Below are 21058 nucleotides of genomic sequence, written 5' to 3' on the forward strand. Positions count from 1 at the left end.
AGAAACAAAAAAACACACATCTTAGTCGGAGACGCGTTTAAACGAACAACCATTAAAAATAACAGATTGTAGTCCTGTGAGCCAGCTTTGACTGAGGTCGTGTCGGGTGGTGGAGGGTTACGACCCATTTATAAATAACGCGATCTAAACCCAAAAACGTTGATTATGAGGTCGTTTGTGTTTCACTTTCTTCCCGAGCCTTGCGCAAAAAGAGGCCAATCGCTTATCAGCAGCACGTTGGTTTCTGCGCAGTTGCCCTGCACGGCCCTCCGATGCGTCTGCGCTGCGCATCGATTTGCTCGAGGTCCGACGTTTCGCTGCACCACCACCCCTGTGATCTTCGTTCGGCCTCTACTCTCTCTACAAGGGTGCCGGCGCGCTGAGCGGTGTCTGGAGGGGGGTGGGGATGGGAAGATATTCCTCGCTCGCTGCTTCCGCAGACGATACTCATTGAGCGATGGGAAAAGGCCCCTTAAATGTATGTGCGTGTACATATGTTGCGAACTTCTTTCGCGCCGTACGTAGCCAACCATGCTAATCAGAGGTGCGGGAAAACGTCTGTGCTAAAATGGCGTTAAGAAACGCAGTGTGAATGTTGTTTACTTCTTTCGCGCCGTACATAGCCAACGGTGCTAATTGTAGTGCAGTGTGCCCATGCAGAGTGCAGGGCATGAGTTGGAGCTGCTGCCTCTATGAGCGAGTGGTACTTGTTTTTTGGGACAGGTTGTACCGCATCGCGCGATAATTGACTGACATATTCATTAGCAACGGCCGTGGTTGAAACCACCGCTGGATGAAGACCTCCCCAAGTCATAGTCATCTCTCGCGATCAGGCGACGTGATGGTGATCCACCCAGCACCTGCATACGATCTGATTTTATCGCTCCATCAAACTTGCTGGGTGCCTCTTGGAAACGCTCAATTCCATGATTTGGCGCTCCGTCATTATTCTTGACCATCTGCCATTACGCCTTCAAGTGACATGTCTTGCCCAGCTCTGTACATTCCTAACAGAGGGAAACCCCTCAGGAGGGCCTTTAAAAACAGGACAGCTGTTCCTTGTAATTATAACCCACTCTCGAATGACATGGTTATAATAGATGGTTTTATTTTAAATTGTTTAAACAATAACACATATTTTATTGATAAAAAATTATACCGCGTATAAAATGTGTGTCGCGTACATGAGTTTTTCTTCCAGAACTAACTCTTTATTTTTTTTGTATCGGTCACAACTGCTAATCTGGGTTACAGAGCCACCTTGTGGTAGCTGGAAATCGACATTCTGCGCTGTGATTTGACCGTTTAACAGAATAAAAATACAAGGCGATGAACAATGAATGATCATGAACACGTTGGCTGAACAATACATACTTTTTTTCATCCTTATTAGTCCATATTTTTCAATTCGCGCTTCGTGAAAATGACAATTAAAGTCGTGGAATTTGTAAATACCCAGGAAATATTGCCCTCTGATTGAAGGGTATCCGTGAAAGTGAATTGCCTTCATTGTGTGACCACCTAAGGGGAGATGGTACCGATATAAAAAAAAAACTATCGTAAGTGGATTGGCATGTACCGGCCCTCTGGTAACGTCCTCACATCGTGCCGTGTGTTGTTCAAGCACGATGTCCGACGTTTCGCTGCACATGCCGATAGATTTTTTTGAGAGATGGAATTGAATTCGCTTCGCGTAAGTTCACGGAATCACGCTGAACAACACACACAACCTGACGAAACGCCAGGCCTGCTATGCAGCACAACCACGACAATTGACGCAGTGGATTTTCGACGTATCAATGCGGTTGTTTGTTGATGTAATGCAGTCTATCTGCGTGGGTTATCAATCTTAATTTGAAGCTTTCGTGACTGCAAGAATCCATACTCTTTGGTTCACCTGATGACGGACGCTTGTGTTGTGCCCGAAACGTCGTGATTGATTTTATTTCATACCTACGCGACTTTACCGAAAGAACCAAAGAGTGTGGGTTATCAAGTTTTAACAGGACACTCCTCTATAATTGTCATGCATTGCGATCATGTTTTTGTAAGTTTTTTTTTTTGAACGCGTGCATCCGCTTCATACGTAGCTGTCTAAAACTAATGCGCCTGAGCCCACCGGATCACAGAAGCTATGCAGCGGTGGAAGCCGGATCATGGTTGGATGATGGGCCACCACCTGTGTAACACAGGTGCTATAGGCTGCTGCGGGGCTACGTTGTCGGCAGAGGAGAGTGCGGCAACATACAGTACATTGTTGCACTGTACCGTGCTCCAACTACTACTATGCTCTCTTATATCAATGTTGAACTTCTTTCGGACCATACAAAGCTAAAGGTGCTAATCGGAGGTACCTTAATCGACCCACACTGACCAGCGTGGTGAAGTATGATCAAATAATCCCGACAATGAGCGCAACCCTCATCCAGCAGTGGACCGATTAAAGGACTATATATGGACCATATCTTCTAGATTATAAGACACATCATCTGCCCCTGTAGTTTAAAGCAAAACGCTGACGTGCGTCTTATAATCCAGTTTATTTGTGTGTGTGTGTGTGATCAGATTTGTAAAACTAGATTCACCCTGTGCACAAGTAGATGCATCTTACTTTCCGGAGCGTCTTGTAATACAGATAATGTGGTTCGTGTACAAGCCGGCTTCATTATGCATATCGAGCGTTGCTCAATGGTCACCATCAGCCATCATCAATCCACTGCTGGATGAGTGCCTCCACAAGCCAAAGTTCAAAGTTCATTTATTAGGTATAGCCCTGTGAGCCATTCGGCTCTTGAATCGGGTGCAACCGCAACAAACAAAAAACCATGAACAAGAAAACATCTTAAAGTGACTATGTCATTGGCATTTGTCACAATCCTGACATGTCATGCAGGTAAATGGAGTAAAAGCACATATAACCATGACTCCTTTTTTGTCTCGACATAAACATTGAGATTTTAGTCACATCGGTCTATTGGCTTTCAAGATTAACATTAACCGGCAGCATTTATTCAAGCAAGCAAACTCTCCACCCGGTTCCAAACACCTTCTGGGTCTCATCAGCACAGTCAGGCTTTCTAAACAAATGGCTGCTCGCTTACTGGATGCCATCGGCAAGAGCACTCAATCTGAACTATGGGAATCTGTAACAAAATAAAATAAGTGATATTTAAAAAAAACTTTTTGTTAAAACACGCTTTAATGAAATGTACCGTACGAGTAATGGCAGAACTCCACGACATGGTGATTTACAGCCAATGTCAGTTGAGCGTCGACAATTAGACCCAAGCCGAAACATAACATAGAAAAAAGATTGTTTAAAAATATTTGTTTTATTTTTAATGATGGAATATAGTATTGTCATTGGTATGACATACGTATACCAAGTTTGCAGTCGATACGACATTGGAAAGTGGGTTAAAATTGCGTTACAAGATTTGAGGATACGACAACAACAGACAGAGTGAGTTAATAAAAAGCGTGTAAAATAATGTTTAAAAATATGTTTATTTTGTATTTTTAATGATAGAATATCGTATTGTCATCAGTATGACATACGTATACCAAGTTTTCAGCCGATGCCACATTGGGAAGTGGGTAAAAATTGAGTTACAAGCTTTGAGGATACGACAACAGACAGAGTGAGTTAAATAAAAGCGTGTAATAATAATAATAAACAAAAACTACGATATTGCATACAAACTCATGTTTCCGTGTTGTGGAGCACTGTGGGTGACGTTGAGTATATTTCCCAGGATGGATGGGGGGGGGGGTGGTAGGGGGGAGGGGGTCTATGTTTCTGCACAGCCCCTGCGATTCCTCGGGATTGCATTTTCATCCACGTGAGGTCAGGGGACCGGCTCCGGGCAGAGGGCCCAGCGACTCCCCATTGAGGCCGGGAACCGGTGAGCCGGTCCCCAGGGGCCTCGCGGTGTCGTGGTGCCGGGCGCGAGCCTGAGCCAGCGGCTCCAGGAGCAGGGGCACGGCCGCGATGAGGTAGCACGTGCCCGCCAGGAAGAAGGACGAGTCGTACGTGTGCGTGATGTCGTACAGCCAGCCTGCACGACGGCGGGGAGAGGGCAGAGTCACGAGAGGGCCACGGACGGATTTGGGTATCTTGGCTCCTGGAACAGCCGGAGCAGAGATGACCCCTGCCCCCTTCTCCCGCCCCACCTACCCAAAGACAAAGACCCCCCCTTCCCCCGTATAGCCCAAACAGACTGTTGGGACAAGTGCTTTTAGCGAACACCTATGAAGGCAGGCACGGCAGACGATGGGGTGGGTGGCCAGCATCACGCCCGGCTGTCTTTTTCTCCCCAGTGGCGATGTTTATACTGGCACCAGTTACTAATTTGAGGCTGAGTCGAACTAGGGGAGGCCCAGGACTGGGACCGATTCAGATAATCGTCACCGGTGTTGGCCGTGAGTGAGAATCGAACTCGGGTCCGTAGCGCAGTGCGCTCATCGCTGTCCTACCGTGGCACGTCCAGGCACACAGTGGTGAGTGGTGGATTTAGCCATAAACGAAGTGAGCAATAGCTCAGAGCCCCCAAGCAATTCTATTGGCGTAGAATTCATGACAAAATAGGCCGCGTAAAATATCAGCTCAAGTCCATAAACACCAGAAACTGAATGACGTGTAATTAAAAAAAAGTCTCATCTTTATGTTCCATAATAGAAGTTTTTTAGGTTAGATCGCGTCAATATATAAATGTGTCGTTAAACCCGCCACCGCCCGACAGCCAATTAGTAAGATTTGCCACTTAAACAGAACGTGCCAATTCGTTACTAGTTCAGCACAACGTTGTGTTGGAGAGCAAATCCACAACATTTACAATCTGAGTACGACGTTTCTCCAGTAATTACAACTAGCATCATCAGGCGACAGCCAGATTTGGTTGCGAAAGCCCAAGTGTTAAACTGACGAACATCCCTATGTTGTTTGCATCTCTCTTCTCTCATCTCACTACATCTCTGTGTTTGTCTACATTTCTTTTATCTCACTACATCATTGCCTCTTGTTACTCTCCCTTCTGTCACCTCACGGGGATTGTATACGTTGAAAGGGGGTTCCGCCAAAAATATTTCCTGCTCAGTAGCCCCCCCAGGTGGGCTAGCATCACTATTGCAGACGCGCGCACACAAAGTCCCAAACGGTTGCTAACCGGTACACACTGCAGGACTCTTGTTTTTATTAAAATTATAATATGATCAGATATCACTACTTTCCTTTTAAAACAAATCTAAATATATTCTTTAAAATCATTTGTATATATTAAAATATGTATATATATACTCTTTGGTTCTTTTGGTAAAGTCACGTAGAAATAAATTAAATAATAATAGAATACGACGTTTCGATTGCAACACAAGCAAACATCATCAGGTACACATGAATGAGAAAACTGACATAGTAAACTTGGAAATACAATGCAACACAACACAGAGAGTCGGCAAACACAACAGTCAACACCCCACCCGGTTGATTACGTTCTTACAAAGATTGCTAAATTTGAGAGAGAGACAAAACATAGACACGGAGACACACAGACACACAAGCAGAGAGAGACTCACACAAAGACACACATATATATAATTTTAATATATTACAAAATATCTAAAATGTATTTAAAATATTTTAGTTTTTACATGGGAGATCTTGTGTAAGTTTTGGGCCCTGGAAAAATGTTCCATTTGCTCTCCTGCATACATTGGGCCCGACCTCCGGGCACAGCCGTTAATTCTGTAGCCCAATTCGTCCTCAAGGCGTATCATGTTTGAAGGTTCACACTGTACGTCGGCTCGTGTTTTGGGTTCGGGCGAATGGTTTTTCAGTGGGCGTGCGAAGACAGCGCACAGCGGTGCCTTGCGAGACGCGATGCTAGTGGCCTCAGCCACAACAAAGTTTGCCGGTTTGAGGACCAAAAAAATAAAAACCCGAGAATTGCGCGCCGAAGTAATACGAGATCATCGGCAGCGCCACTGTCTAAGGTCAAACAAACCCCGAGAGGACGACCACTCATCGCTACACCTCCACGGTGGAGATGGAGAGTGATGACATCGGCTCAAGTGCAGGAACGAGAGTGGATTGTGGCATTGCGGGCGCAACGTGTAGTGGCGACCGCGTGGGGAGGCTGTCATCCAGCGGTGGATTGACAACGGCTGATGATGGTGATGACCATAGGGACGAGAGGTGGCTGGACACGGGAAGTTGCGGAGAGTAAAGCAGACGTCTCCGTGTTCCCCGCGCAGAAGGCTTGATGGCTCCGAGTTGATCAGCAACGTTTCTCTGTTCGTGTCGAGGTTGGTGGGTGAGCCAAGGAGATGGCTTCAGGAGTAGTCCGGTGAATATCTGAAATGCTGGCAGTGAATGATCGCAGAGAGCAGTGGCCTACTGCATTTGCCAAGGGTGGTGAAAATCAATTGTTGTAGTAATAGCCGTCCGTGCGTTTTACCCAGGACAATTCCACCAAGTCTCAAGCCTCTTTGGCGGTAGGGCCCTGCCGTGATTATGTTTTGCTAAATTCCGTCAATGGGTATTTGACGTGAAAGTAAAACCGTCGTGCAGAACTCGGAGAAACCCCACCTCGTATATGAGGGGCTAATACTGAAATCCCTGCACAGATGGATTCACAAATCCATTGTCGAGTATTCAACTCTCGCACTCGTTGGCGTTCGCGGTCAGGACTTCCGAGACAACTGAAATCTACAACTCTTGACTAAAAACGAATCTGTTTAAAAATGGCTTTTGCTCTTTAGTTATTTTCAAACGTACTGGTCACCTCTGCTTTCCTCGGCCGATGTTTAACGATTTCCGCCTTTCCATCCGTAGCGCCCTGAGAACGATTGTTTAAGAGCGCTTTATAAATCATGATTATTTTTTATACCGTTGCCACTTTTCAGCCCGAGCCTACAACGCCCATTATTCCCAGGCAGTCTCCCATCCAGTACGAACCAGACTCGAGCGCGCATAGCTTCTGAGATCCGACAAATTTTGGGCACATTCACGGCGATTCGGTCTTTGGAAAACGTCTGTAAGACGTGAATGTCAAAACAGATGTGGGCCAAACGGGCCAAGGTGATACGCCTGCTGCACAGGTGACGTCGCATCAGCGGTGTCGTGTGACATCGCTTACGCACTAAAAAAAAACAAAGACAAAGATCCCCCGTATAGCCTTAACAGAACGTTGGGGCAAGTGCCGTTCGTGAGGAGCACCTATGAAGGCCGGCACGGTGCACGAGGAGGGTGGCTGGCCAGCACAGCGCCCAACCGCCTTTGTGACGTCGCATCAGCGGTGCCATGTGACGTCACTCACTCACGGACACACGGGGCCAGTGACGTGGCTATCGAGTGTGCAGGCGGGGAAACTGCACCGGGGCCCACAAGCTGGAAGGGTCCCGGCGCCGGGGGCTTACAGAGAGTAGGGGGAGAAATTTAACAGGGGGGAGGGGGGGAGGGGGTAAATTTAATCCGTTGCACCGAGAGCCCATGCCGAAACGCCGCCCGACATGCCACTGCTTTGCGGCATTGCCTATCCCATTGCAACTTTTAAGCTCAAGATCTCCGATCGTTGTTTTACCCGGCTGCAGGCCATGGAGTTGACGCTGACAGCCACGAAGTTCATCTCGGTTATTCATGGTGGGCGATGACCGCTACTTTATTTAGGGTGGAACAGGCATCTCCTCTGACGCTCGAACAGACTTATCAAGCAGTGAACCGGCGTGGCTGGGGAAATAAGAGCCGTCAATCACGCGTTCGTTCACCTCTACGACAGTGCTGCTGCTGTTGCATAACATTGACAATCAATCAATGTGCAGAGGCTGCGCGTGGCGTTGGACTCTGCGTTCCCTCTAATCTTGGATACCTTCGTCTTCAGGAGCCTTATGATATGTGTGTCGTAAGTTTTACCTTCACTCTGCTGTCGCTGTCATCGAATGAAGGGGCAATTTTGTTCTTGTCAAGAGCAGTTCATCCGTCGTATCGGAGCATGCCTGCCGACCAGCTCACGAAATAAAATAAATATTCTCAACTATAGCGCTCAGCATTTGAAACACTGTGCGCATTACAATGTACACGCATTGTAATATATTGCTAAGAATCCATAAGACTTCAATCCGAATGTGTTGCTCTGTAAGAGCAGACTTTGGTGATTCCGTGTTAACTATGCAAACGATTAGAGATCTGGCAGAAGGAAGGAAGCGTCGGCGAGGTGACATCAACGGCACTGGTTGTGATGACCTCTTGACCTTGTACATGTAGGGCAGTGTTCTTCATCGCAAGGCCCTCGGGCCCCTGGTGGCCACCTCGTGGCCTTTGGTGCGGCCCCTGATGTGCCGCCCGCGACAATAGACATCACGTGGCAACACTCCACACCATCATCGTGCTGCCATCAAACCCCCAATGGTTGTCAAATGTGTGGCGGCCCCTCACACTGATGATGTCTTATCGGCGAAAGTGGCCCCCTCTGAAAATTAGTGAGCGACACTGACGTAGAGTATTTAGAAAATTTCATCATGCACTGTGGCTATCTTCTTCTATCGTATGGGCATCGCAACAGGATCCGTAAAACTTTGGACATGTGTGAAAAAGAGCTTCATAGCTCATCGGATTTCTCCAGTATTAATAAATATTCTGATACCTGAACCGATCCTGTAGCCTCTCCCTTCACACCAATCGGCACTGACCAGCATGATGAAGTATGGTCACACAAAACCCATGACTGACAAAAACGGAGGGTGCCATCATCTTATCCGATGGCGCATTGCTTCGCAACCGGTGTATCGCAGCGAAGTCCCAGATGTGCCGTGGTATTCTCGAAATTATAGGAAAAGAAAGAGGGTTACTGCATGTGTGTATGTTGAACTAATTTTGCACCGTACGTAACCAACCGTGCTAATCGGAGGTGCGGCGGGGAAGATAACAAACTAAATACCAAAAACATTGATAAAGAAATGAGTTTTCAATCTAGATAATTTAAAAGTGCACAGCTCCAGGGGGGCTTCCTAATATCGAAAGGAAGAGCGTTCCAGACGGCCGCAGAATGTCACCTGAAAGTGCCGCGATGCGGTGACCGTCACCGTTCGCAAGCGAGAGCAGACGAACTCTCCTCCGTGCCGTTCAGTGGCCGATCCGAGCGCCGCGCCCAGGCTCCCATTGGTCGTGGCGCGGCACGACAGACGGCCGTCAGCCCCCACCCCCAGCCCACGTGTGCGGTAGGCGAGGCATTGAGAATTCTCTTTCAGTCGCAACGCATTCCCCCACCCACCCAGCTGGGCCCACAGTGACGTTTTGTCTTCTTAGGTTTTTTCCGGTAAAGTCACGTAGGTAAAACATTAAAATTAATAAAAGTAAAATAAAATAAAAATCACGACGTTTCGGAGGCAACACAAGCTTCCGTCTTCAGGTGGAACCGTCACAGCCCGACAGCTGTATCAAGTAAATGAGAGATTACAGGAGATACCACTCCGTATATATAATGCTTGAGGGGGGGGGAAGGGCCAGGAATGGCCCACTTTTTATTATTATGGTAAGGTGCGGCTTGAGACTATGAATAGACCTACGTGACTTTACCGAAAAAACCTAAGAATATGAATCCTTGCAGTCACGAAAGCTTCAAATCTAGTGAGGTTTTGGTTCGGCGTGTGCCGCGAAGAGCGAGCGAGCTCAGAAGCAGTGGGTGTCGTGGGATGAACATATGTTGAGAAGCACCGCAGTTGTGGACTGACAAAAGGGTTCTAGATTCACCATTCATAGATTTTATAAACTCCGATCAGCACAGTTGGCTACCGACCGTGCGAAATAAAAGAAAGCTCTCTCTGGTGTGGACGAATCAGTTTCAAACACGGTGCATATGTAATTATCAGCATTTTTTGTTTGAATGTTCACCACCAGTACGTGTGGTTAATGCAGACAAGATTAATTGAAACAGGATTCTGTTTGGTGTTTTAACATCTTACCGCCAGTTTTATTGCCAGAAGGGGTAAAATTGTTGTATTGCGAAATAAGTTCAACATACAAAAGGAGAATATAAAACACTTAGTGGTTTCACCCAGCGGTCTTTTGCCACGATTACAATTTTTTCCCCCCTTTGTTTATTGCGTCGGCCCAGATCCCTCTAGCGAGGGTGGCTGCGATGTTCGGTCGGTACCTGCAGTGGGGGGCCCCATAAGGCAGCCAAAGCCCACGAAGAACATCGAGAGGCCGAAGGCGCTGCGAACCCTCTGCACGCCCAGCAGGTCCACCTGGCGGAGGAGACACGGACGCACCCTCGATCACCGTCATCATCATCATCGTCAATCATTCTTTAACCGCCGGCGGGATTGAGGCATCCCCAAACCTGTTTGCTCATTGTGCTGGGATTCCAGTGATCAGTTTGTTTGTTCCAATAAGGGTATTGTTCTTCTTGCTCGTGACCTGCCACATATGCAGTGATCTAGAAGCATGCCTTTAGATTATTTAGATGATTCTGCGGGTTTAACGGCACATTAGCGGTTTTCACGACACATTTATATATTTACGCGATCTAACCCAAAAGACCTGTATTATGGATGATTTTGCTGCTATAAATTTCCACGTGAAAATCCACTTCGTTGTGCTATCATTTGTGGCCAGGTCTCAGCTGAAAAGAAGCCAATAGCTCAGTGGGCTTCACCTGGTAAGATAAGAAATAGTTTAGTTTTATTAGCATATTTTTTAAAGCGATTTGTTTCCATGTCCTGTACTTTGCACTCATATCGTGTGTGTGTGCTGTTTGTTGTTACAATCACAGCAAGCGTTGCCACTCGTGGCCGCTTTCGAGAAGCAAATGACACTTTGGAAAACGGTAACGATGCTGATCGCACTTGAGAACGGACATACATTGGTTTGAATAAGCCGAGTTAGATCTCTTAAAGTACTCGTTGGAGTTGCCCGCTCGTTTGAGGTCGCTTAAAAACGAGGAGAGTCATTTCTTAACACGGTTGTTCCATCCATAGCTGTCAACCCCTTATCATTGCCCTACCTTATTACCTACCCATTCAGACCTTATTGGTCACCCCGTGCCCTTATAAATCTCAACGTTCATCCTACCAAGTCCCATCACAAGGGAGAAACACAAATAAATAAACAAAAACATGTGTTGCCCGTATTGAAACGGCTATACGCCGTACGGACCTGAAAACTCAATTTCCCAGTACAAGAACACGGTCTAAACCGCGAAGGCTTGACACGGTACGTGGCCTGCACTCCGTTGTTCTATCGTCTCCCTGGGACGCCACCGCTTGTTTCCACTAGGGGGCCGCGAATATTCACCAAAAGCGGCAGCGGCACTTTCTAGCAAGCACTGCGTAACGCAGGCTTGGTTGGAACAAGCCCCATCGTTCGCCCTGCGCTCACGGCCAAGTCGCACGCAATGCGGTCGCATCGCACGCGCACTCGTCAACGTATGGACAGCACATGCGAGTCCACGCGAACACACAGAGCACATGCAAACACATCACACACACACACACAAAGATCCCCCGAATAGCATTAACAAACTGTTGGGGCAAGTGCTGTTAGCGAGTAGCACCTATGAAGGCCGGCACGGCACACGAAGGGTGTGGGTGGCCAACACCACGCACGGCCGCCTTTGTCTCCCCGGTGGCGATGTTTACACACCGCACCAGGTACTCATTTGAGGCCGAGTCGACCTAGAGGAGGCCCCAGGACCGGTTCAAATAATCGTCACACTGGTGTTGGCCATGAACGGAAATGGAACCCGGGTCGCCGGGTTCGTAGCGCAGCGCGCTAACCGCTGCACCACCGCTCCCCACGTGACAAGTAACAACACACGCGCACGCCATCACCATGACCTCTTCTGCCTTCCTTCGGTTGGCTGCCCTTCCAGGACCCCTGGCGTCCGTGTCATGTGGGCGACTGGGAGAGAGGGGCACGGCCGTGCTCGGGGGGGGGGGGGGGGTCATCGTGGCCGCGGGCTTCTTCGTGTCTGTGCTCGCGCAGAGTGAATCGAACGGAAGCTCGCGGGCAAACACACAACCAGCGGGACCCGACTGGGCAATGAACCCATGGTGACCCACTCGACGGAGCCAGCATCTGGAAGCAATGTTCTTCCCCCGCGAGCAGGGCTACTCGTTCCCACATTAGATGTTGATATTTCGTCCTGTATTCAACAATTGCTTTTTTTTTACAAGGGAAAAATCTATTCGTTTAAGTGAAGATAACTTTGGTTCAGCAGGAGTAATATAAGCGTTGTCATTAACCATGTTCTTATCCACTGCTGGATAAAGGCCACCCCAAAACCGTCGACGGCGCTTCGCGGTGGAAAGATGTTCATTACCTCGCCTGGTATGCAGGAGGTCGTGGGTTCGATCCTCACCCTGATGCCTGTATATTTGAAGTTTGCATGTTCTCCACCGTGGTCACGTGTGTATTTTTGTTCTCCGGGTTCGATGATTTTTCCCTCCACATTTAGAATCACCACGCGTTTAGAGTATTTGGCCAGGCCGCTTCTGAAAAAGAGCTACATAGCTTAGTGGGCCTTACCTGGTAACATTAAAATAGTTTACATTTAGAAAAAATTAAAGCTCCTTGCACGCCAGTTGGATCTCATTGCTCTGTGTGTCCTTTATTGATGCAATCTCGGGCCCGTTTCTCTCCTTCGGCTGCCACTCCACCACTGGCCATCAACCATTCAAGCTTAGTGTCCAGCTCAAATCCAATTCCTTTAAGTCAAAATGACGTCTCCAGCTCGTGTTTGTTATCTGATCCGTGTGCTCCCTCTTTCCGTCTCAGCATAATTACAAAAATGGGTATTTTTTTTTTGCTAGCTTTTATTTTTGTTGTTGTTCGAGAATGTTTGTTTCTTTTGCTCGGTCAGTGTCCATGCTTCAGACGCATGTGTCGCGTCAAGTAATATACAGTACAGTACACTGGATAATTGTCCCTCGCTAGGCACATTCTATTCTCGCTTATGATGGCAAATGTCATCAGCAGGGATTCATCTTCTTGGTTCTTTCGGTAAAGTCACGTAGAAGGGAAATAATAAAATAATAAAAATAAAACATAATAAAATGCAATTCTCACGACGTTTCGGCCACAACGCAAGCAGCCATCCTCAGGTGAAGAACAGGTCTGTCGGAAAGACAACGTTTCGGCCGAAACTTCGTGAGAATTGTATTTTATTATGTTTTATTTTTATTATTTTATTATTTCCCTTCTACGTGACTTTACCGAAAGAACCAAGAAGATGAACCCCTCTCCTTGCGTATAACTTCACTGGCTGCCGATTAAATTCCACGCAGAATTCAATGTCCTCCTCCTCCTCACATTCAATGGCCTGAATGATCTCAACCCCCCCCCCCCGCCCCATATATCGGGGATTGGCTGCGCCCGCGACGTTTCAACAAGAGCCTCCTCTTTAAGGTCGGTGAAGTCTGTGGGCGATTTCTGGGCACTTCGCTTCTGTGCCCCCCCCACCCCCCATGATTGTGGAACTCTCTGCGCCGAAGGCTGTCACGGAAGGCGTGCTTCAGCTGGGTTCTACAAAACAGCAACAACAAAAAGAATGTCTCCTTCAGAAGGGTTTCTTGAGTCAATTTCACGGACAGAGCGAAACGGAAGAAGGCCGCAGTCGCCAACGTCTCTGCGATCGGACATGGCACATCGTGAGACAGGGATACACATTCTCTCTCATGGTGACAGTCGCTATGCGTAACACAATTCACGTTCAATTCATTTAATAAGGAACAATCAACGAGGAGAATAGGCATCCCTCACAGGCTGACCATACTACACTGCATTCAAGTAATTACTCCGCTGGTGTATATCGTGCATGGCAATCATCGCTCCCTACTGGGAACATTTGGCGTGACCCACTGAGTCATGAGACTCGGGTAATAATGATAAACAATACCACGCGTTCTAGATTTGAAGCTTTCGTGACTGCAAGGATTCATATTCTTAGGGTTTTTCGGTAAAGTCACGTAGGTAAAAAATTAAAATAAAAATTAATAAAATAAAAATAAAATAAAAATCACGACGTTTCGGAGGCAACACAAGCTTCCGTCTTCAGGTGGAACCGTCACAGCTGGCTTGCTGTATCAAGTAAATGAGAAATTCTCATTTACGTGCTGTGACGGTTCCACCTGAAGACGGAAGCTTGTGTTGCCTCCGAAACGTCGTGATTTTTATTTTATTTTGTATTTTATTTTACTTTTATTAATTTTATTTTTTTACCTACGTGACTTTACCGAAAAAACCTAAGAATATGAATACCACGCGTGTGAACCCTCCACAACCACTTGGGGAATGTGACACTGGGCAACGTACGCCACCTGCTGAAAGGTCACTGAGTTGTCTGTCTCTCGTTTGATTGTCAGTGACGCTTGTAACAAATAAAAATCGTCATTGTGAAAATGATCACGACACATTGTCCAGTGACTCGCAACTCTCCGCGCCAATTGGGTCATTGGAACATGTCACCACTTCCGATAACGGGGGTTTATCACTCCTGGAGGAAATCAGAGTACCAACAGAGATAAAAGGCCACTTCCTGGTCTCTTCGCAGACCAAAACTAAACTATAAAAAAACATTACCAAGTAAGACCCACTAAGCTATATAGCTATTTTTTTCAGAAGCAGCCTAGATTTCACAAATGATAGCTCAAGGAAGTGCTTATCACGTGGAAATGTATGGCACCCAAATACTCTAAGTGCACGTTGATTCAAAATGTGGGGGGGGGGCAGGAGGACCCGGAGAAATATTCACACCACCACAGGGAGAGGGACACGCAAACTCCAAATGCACAGCAGGCGTCAGGGTCGGCATCGAACCCACGACCTCCTGCACGCCAGGTGAGAGAGTTAACATCTCCTAGCCACCGTGGCGCCCCAATGCTTATGCCTGCAACACCTGGACGACAAGCCCTGCAGGGTACCCATACAGGTACTAACCAGGCTCTGTCAATGTGGGATCGATTTGAAAAGCTTTATAACGCTGGGTTTATTATTATTAAGAAACCAGAGTATCCATAGTAAACTCACCATGCTAAACTATGGTGTTGACACTCAGCACTTTTGGGCCTCAGTGTTGTATCTTCAAAGTGGTGCTCACAATTGCCAATTGGCCCACAGCGTTCACAAACTCCGAGAAGGCGATTTTAAGAAATGCACAGGGGCAGCTGATAAACATGTCAGCCGCCGTGTCTTGTGAGTGCTCCCTTATCGCTTTCCCTCCCGTAATTCCGCCACATCTGCTAAGAATCATGTCATGGGCCGTGTCGATATCACACAATCTAGCCCGGTGGCCCATTGCACCGTGTTTAATCGCCTGTCCGCTATTGCGCTATTAAATCTCTCTCGTGCTCGCAAGGTTATTTCTGTACACGTTCTGCACACTGATTGACTACACGAGAAAAAATGTGTGCGTCCGGCACCTGTTACATGTTGTTTGTAGTCGTGTGAGAGATATCGATTGTTTTTTTTTATATATACACATATCTGCTATTAAGTATGCACCTGTACGGTCATTTTTTTCAATTCCACCAATCGACGAGGGCCTCTTCGATCCGCGCGGATCGCGCGGGTAGATTTGACCCCATGTATACATATAATGTCTGTAGATCGACGCGTACCCGCACCTTCCGTTAGCACGGTTGGCTACGTACGGCGACAAAGAAGTGCAACACACACACGTACCCTGCGTAGGTTTCCAGAGTGCAGCCACGATTGAGTGATTAGTGTGGCAATTGGCAGCATTTCCTTCGCTAGTAAATCCCGTGCGATGAATGGTGCTTGTGTGCGAGGTTAGGGAATGGAGTGCATTTTAACAAGGCTGCTCAAGGAATGTATTTAATCAGCTTGGCAAAATAACAAGCATGCGCATGTTGCGTTTCATCTTTACAAAGAGTGAGATTATGTAATTGATAAAGCGCCCGATTGTGCGAGAGTTGCATCACTAGCACTTGCTCGCCTCTCAAGATGTTTGTATTTGATAGTCAATAGAGGAATTTAAGAATAGGAGTGTTTTTTAAATAATGTTTTAATGATTAAAGCAATTCCATGTGTGTTTAACTAGTTCAGTGCTGTAGCATGAGTAGAGTTATGTTATCTAATATTATTTTCAAAGGAGGACCTTGAAAATGTCAGTTCTGATATTCATGAAATTACTCTTTGCACAATTTTTTTTAAAAAGGGGCTGTGCTGGATTATTCAATAACAATTTTCTTGGTTTTTAGGCCATAAGTTGAAGCAAGGCTCGAACGGAACTTTCAAATACTTTCTTTTACGGGTCAAGACATGAACGCACACCTCAGCAACTGCTGTCACTGCAAGAGATCTCTGCAGTGACAGACTTGACTGAACGCACTAAAATTGGAAACACAAGATTTTTGCGAAGTTAAAAAATATATATTTTTTCGTCACCTTTCTCGCGATAGCAGTGGTGGCGAGTGTCTGTGTTTCCGGCGGCTTTGGGGACGAGGGTTTGTGGACAACGCAATGGCTGTGAAACTCCCTTCCCGTGGGCATATAGGAGCTGCTATGCCCTGGCTCGCCAGGAGAAGGTGGTACAGAAAATTTCGACTTCAACTCATGCATCTGCACAGGATAGAACACCCACCGTGGGTATTCCCCAGTCGCACTGGTTTTCTCCGAAATAAAAAAAACTCATTTACTAGTTGAAAACATGTCACTTCTGAAAAAGAGCTGTATAGTTTGGTGGGCCTTACCTGTAAAAAATATCGAATTCAATATCTTACCCACCTGGTCATGAAATGGTTTAAGATACGAAGCTTGATAATACTGCTAAAATTATTGTTAACAAATGCAGACTGATTAATCAAAAATATCAACCGTGAATTTTATTCAGAGGAAGATCTATTTTTAAAGCTTTAATTAATGACAACTATAATTTAGCTTGGTGTATTTCTAGCCTCTTTGTCAAACCACTGCCGGTTGAGGGCCTCCCCATGCCATGCAGGTCGTAGGAGTTATTTAACTATACTTCACCACACTAGTCAACGCGGGTTTCTGAAGTTGGAGAGCATAGCTGTGGGTGCATGGAAGTGCAAGAATGTATATTTCTGCATTTCTCTTCTGCTGCCCACCACAGAGCCCCAACAGCCCAACAACAAGAACCCTAAATTTCGATTTAAAGCTTTCGTGACTGCAGGGATTCATCTTCTTGGTTCTTTCGGTAAAGTCACGTAGAAGGGAAATAATAAAATAATAAAAATCAAACATAATATAATATTATTTATTATGTTTTATTTTTATTATTTTATTATAATATAATTTATCATGTTTTATTTTTATTATTTTATTACTTCCCTTCTACGTGACTTATTATTTCCCTTCTACGTGACTTTACCGAAAGAGCCAAGAAGAAAAAAACAAGAACCCTGCGCGCGCCTGGTGGCCGCTCATCCAAGCCCTATCCAGGGTCAACCCTGCTCAGGTTCTAAAATCTGAATGTGATCGGGGCACATCTCATGGTGATTCAGTCTCAAGGCCGACGACGTCAGTTACCAGCACAGGCAGGAGGAGGGCCATGTAGCCCCCGCAGAAGATAGCAAACGCGATGGCGTAGGCCATCAGGCTCGTGAAGGTGGTGGCTAAGGGGGAGAGCAGCGTTGTGATGCCGCACAGCAACAGGTAGACCGTCAGGTAGCGAATCTTGGGCACGTAATTGCGATCGGCCACCCACCCAGATGCCAACTGCGTCAACGTCTCGGTGATTCCTGAATGCAAATGAACACAGGGAGGGGCAGCCATGATCATCGCACCCGAGATCACCGTGAGCATTGTTGTCGAGATGACACAGTATTGAAGGGTTACCTTGAGATACAGTGGCTGGATGCCGTGTCTCACGTGTAAGGGGCGTTTCTCTGGGTATCCCTTAAAATTGAAACAAAAAAATAACCCGTAGAAACAAAGTTTTTCACTATAAATCCTTTATATGCGTGTTCAATGGGCCACAACCCAGCCCACATTGGTCTTTGAAACGGGCGGCTAGAGTCCTCTCGTCCTCTGGCTTGAGATGGCTGCCACCTATGGGTCAGATGATTGCCTGCCACCATTAAGCAATTGGTAATTAAATATAACTTTTTTTTTCCTAAAAAGTCTAAAATTTTGGAAAACATTTTTCACGAAAATAAATTGTCACGCACAACGAGTCTGTGTGCAAAATGTCAGCTCGATTGGATCACGGGAAGTGGGTTAAAAAACGACCGAAAGATTTGCACGGTCGTAAGCGCGCAAGCAAGCAAGCAAGTGAACTTAATATAAAGGATTTAAAAATATGGGTTATTTTTGTTGAAATTACCCCACCCCCCCCAAAGCTCATAAATTGTTGTTGGCTGAGTTATTATCCGCGTCTCCACGCTGCACAGCAACATCGTTCACCATGCAGTCCCAGTTTAGTAATGCGCTTTACAATAACTACCGCAGCTGTGGATTGTGCGCTGCCCCATGGTGTTATGACTCGAGATGGTTCAGCGGTGTCTTTTTGATCCTCAATATTGCTTTATATATGTTGTATGATCTAAAAATCAATATTAACAACGCTACAAACGTAACACGAAGGCTTTCGCGACCCACAATTATGTCTGATAGCTTGTTTGTTGGACCAGAACGTGGCGAGTAAAATGCCAACGTGTGTTGTACACCCTCCTCCACGCGATTTGTACCAGCACTGTATCGGGTTGTTCAATAACGTTCGGATTGCTCTATGAGGTGTAAATTGCCTACAATAGGGCCTTCATGGTCTTCATGTGAAAACTACTAAAAAGAGTGTGGCTATAACAGGGCACCCCACACCTGGATTGGCAATCCGACCAGCTCAAATGATGTTTTTTTCTTATTGATATTCCCAAAACTCTTTTATTTTATCTCAATCGAAAACATTTTGAGTACTGTGAGAAGCGTTGCATTTTGCCTTGCTTGTTCTAAAATAACCTTCATGCAACGATGCCATGCAGAAAGCAGTTGTGGAATTAAATACATTTGTGTCCGATGTTTTTTTTTATCATACAGGGTGCTTAAAAAATGTTTTAACACTTATATGGGACTATCGTTTTTAGCATACATTTGCTAACAAATGTATGCTAATAGCTTTTCAAAGAGTCTCCACTTGTTCGCCATCATTGTCAGCGCGTGCCTGGAATCTTCTCCAGGTGGTCTCCAGAGCCCGGAGGCACATTTCTCGTGGTGTTGTTGCAAATTCTCAGAAGTGTAAAAAAAACATTTGAAGCACCCTGTACAGTAATTTCCTGTTTTTAAAACTGTACTGATGGCCAAGTCTGTAGTAAACTACAGTACAAACAGCACTTTTGCACTGCATTTAAACGTTTTATTCAGTTGAATTCCCAGCCACGGCTAACATCGGTAGTGAACAAATATCCGAACCAGTCCCCCATAATGCAACAGCCTGCCCTGATGCACGTGATAAACTAAAGTCAATCTTAATTTGGAGCTTTCGTGACTGCAGGAATTACTCTTCGGTTCTTTCGGTAAAGTCACGTATAAAGATAAAATAATAAATTAAATAGGAGCATACGACGTTTCGATTGCAACACAAGCAATCATCATCAGGTATAAATGAAATAGAAACACAAATCTAGTATTCATTTATACTTGATGACGATTGCTTGTGTTGCAATCGAAACGTCGTATGCTAGTATTTAATTACGTATTTTATCTTTATACGTGACTTTACCGAAAAAACCAAAGAGTAAACTAAAGTCAAACAATTGCCCTTTGTTGACAATGGCTTGAGGAGGCCTTCAATCCAGCACCGGGTCGACAAAGGGCTGTCAACCATTACGATTAAAATTCATTTTCACAAATCTTGGTGGATGTCAAAAGTGCATTCCCTCAGTTGGCAGGCACTCGCATTCTTGATATCTTTCACTCTCGGAGAGAGATACAGTACGCAATCGATATCGGTGCGGAACGCCACAGGGGAGTACAACTCAATTCATTCTGTAAGCACACTTGATTTTAGTCCTAGAGGGTGTTCTAAATTTGGCCAAATAACATCTGTCCACATTGGGTTTCAATACCACGCGACGGCTAAATACGCGATGGGAAAAGTACCGGCAGCTGTAATGTATTCCCAAAAGGGTTGCTACGTCTCGTATTAAAAAACACAGTTGGACAGAGTGCCAAATTATATTTAAAGTGCACGCTTTTATTTTTGGAGTATAGCGTGGTGCCGCGTGTGGTTGCAGTGTGTACACTCTCGTTCAGCGCTGCAGCCGGTTTTGGCGCAGACGGCGTAAACTCATCGTGACGGGAATTAAATAGGGCACATCTTTTGTCAATCTTTCGCACCATCTGACACGACTGGACGAGTGATTGGAACCTGCAGTATCCCGTCAACTCTGTGGCCAGGGCTTGTTGCCTAATGGACGCCCTGCCAACATCCTGAACTGCAAACGTGTCCATGACTGTCGGTGAATTTCATAGTGGGGTTCAACAACACTCCTATGTTCTATATCGTGTTCTCATGAGCTGGGCAAGCCAGGCTGCTAAAATTGATTTGTGTTAATAAAAACAAAATAGGGATGTGTTCCAAGCTTTTGGGATTCACCTGAAAAATCCCAAAATTGGGCTTGGATATGAAATTAAAAATAGTCCGGAAAAAAAGTTTGCTTCAGATGTTTCCAAAAATATAATGTCGAAGGGGAGTTCCGTCACTTCCACAACGCAACTGTCGTGGTATCCTCACCAAAAGTACCATCACGTGACGTAAATTTTGCTCAAATTATTAAAATGTATATTTTTGTACATAAAACGTGTTGTTTTACGGTGAAACTTTACGTAAAAATAATAATAATTAAATGTTTGACATTTTTAATTCAGTGGACAAAGAATAAAAGTTGTAAAAGATGTACTTCAAAATGGAAAAAAAAAATGAAATAAAATCCTAAATTGGCTAAAAAAATCCGATGTCCAAAAAATTACATCAGAGACTCCTGCCGCACACAAAGTGTATTACTGCCCCTTAATGCAGATGCTGAGTTGAGATAATCGGCATGTTCAAATAAAATTATTTAACTTCAGTAATACACCGATTAA

At 45.7% G+C, this 21058-nt stretch overlaps 1 protein-coding gene across 1 annotated transcript in view; it reads right to left on the minus strand.

The window, feature by feature from the left end:
* Positions 1-1110: 1110 nt before the first annotated feature.
* The window catches only part of LOC144934803 (monocarboxylate transporter 5-like), a 29007-nt gene continuing 9059 nt past the window's right edge, over positions 1111-21058 (minus strand). The window contains exons 6-8 of the mRNA XM_078860975.1: positions 17507-17718; positions 10149-10242; positions 1111-4058 (exon numbers count right to left, since the gene is read on the minus strand). Of these exons, the coding sequence (XP_078717101.1) occupies positions 3835-4058; positions 10149-10242; positions 17507-17718 (530 nt within the window). The 3' untranslated portion in view covers positions 1111-3834. The remainder of the gene's footprint in view (positions 4059-10148; positions 10243-17506; positions 17719-21058) is intronic.

The sequence above is a fragment of the Lampetra fluviatilis genome, chromosome 11 (assembly GCF_964198595.1).
Source record: "Lampetra fluviatilis chromosome 11, kcLamFluv1.1, whole genome shotgun sequence".
Classification (NCBI taxonomy): Eukaryota; Metazoa; Chordata; class Hyperoartia; order Petromyzontiformes; family Petromyzontidae; genus Lampetra; species Lampetra fluviatilis.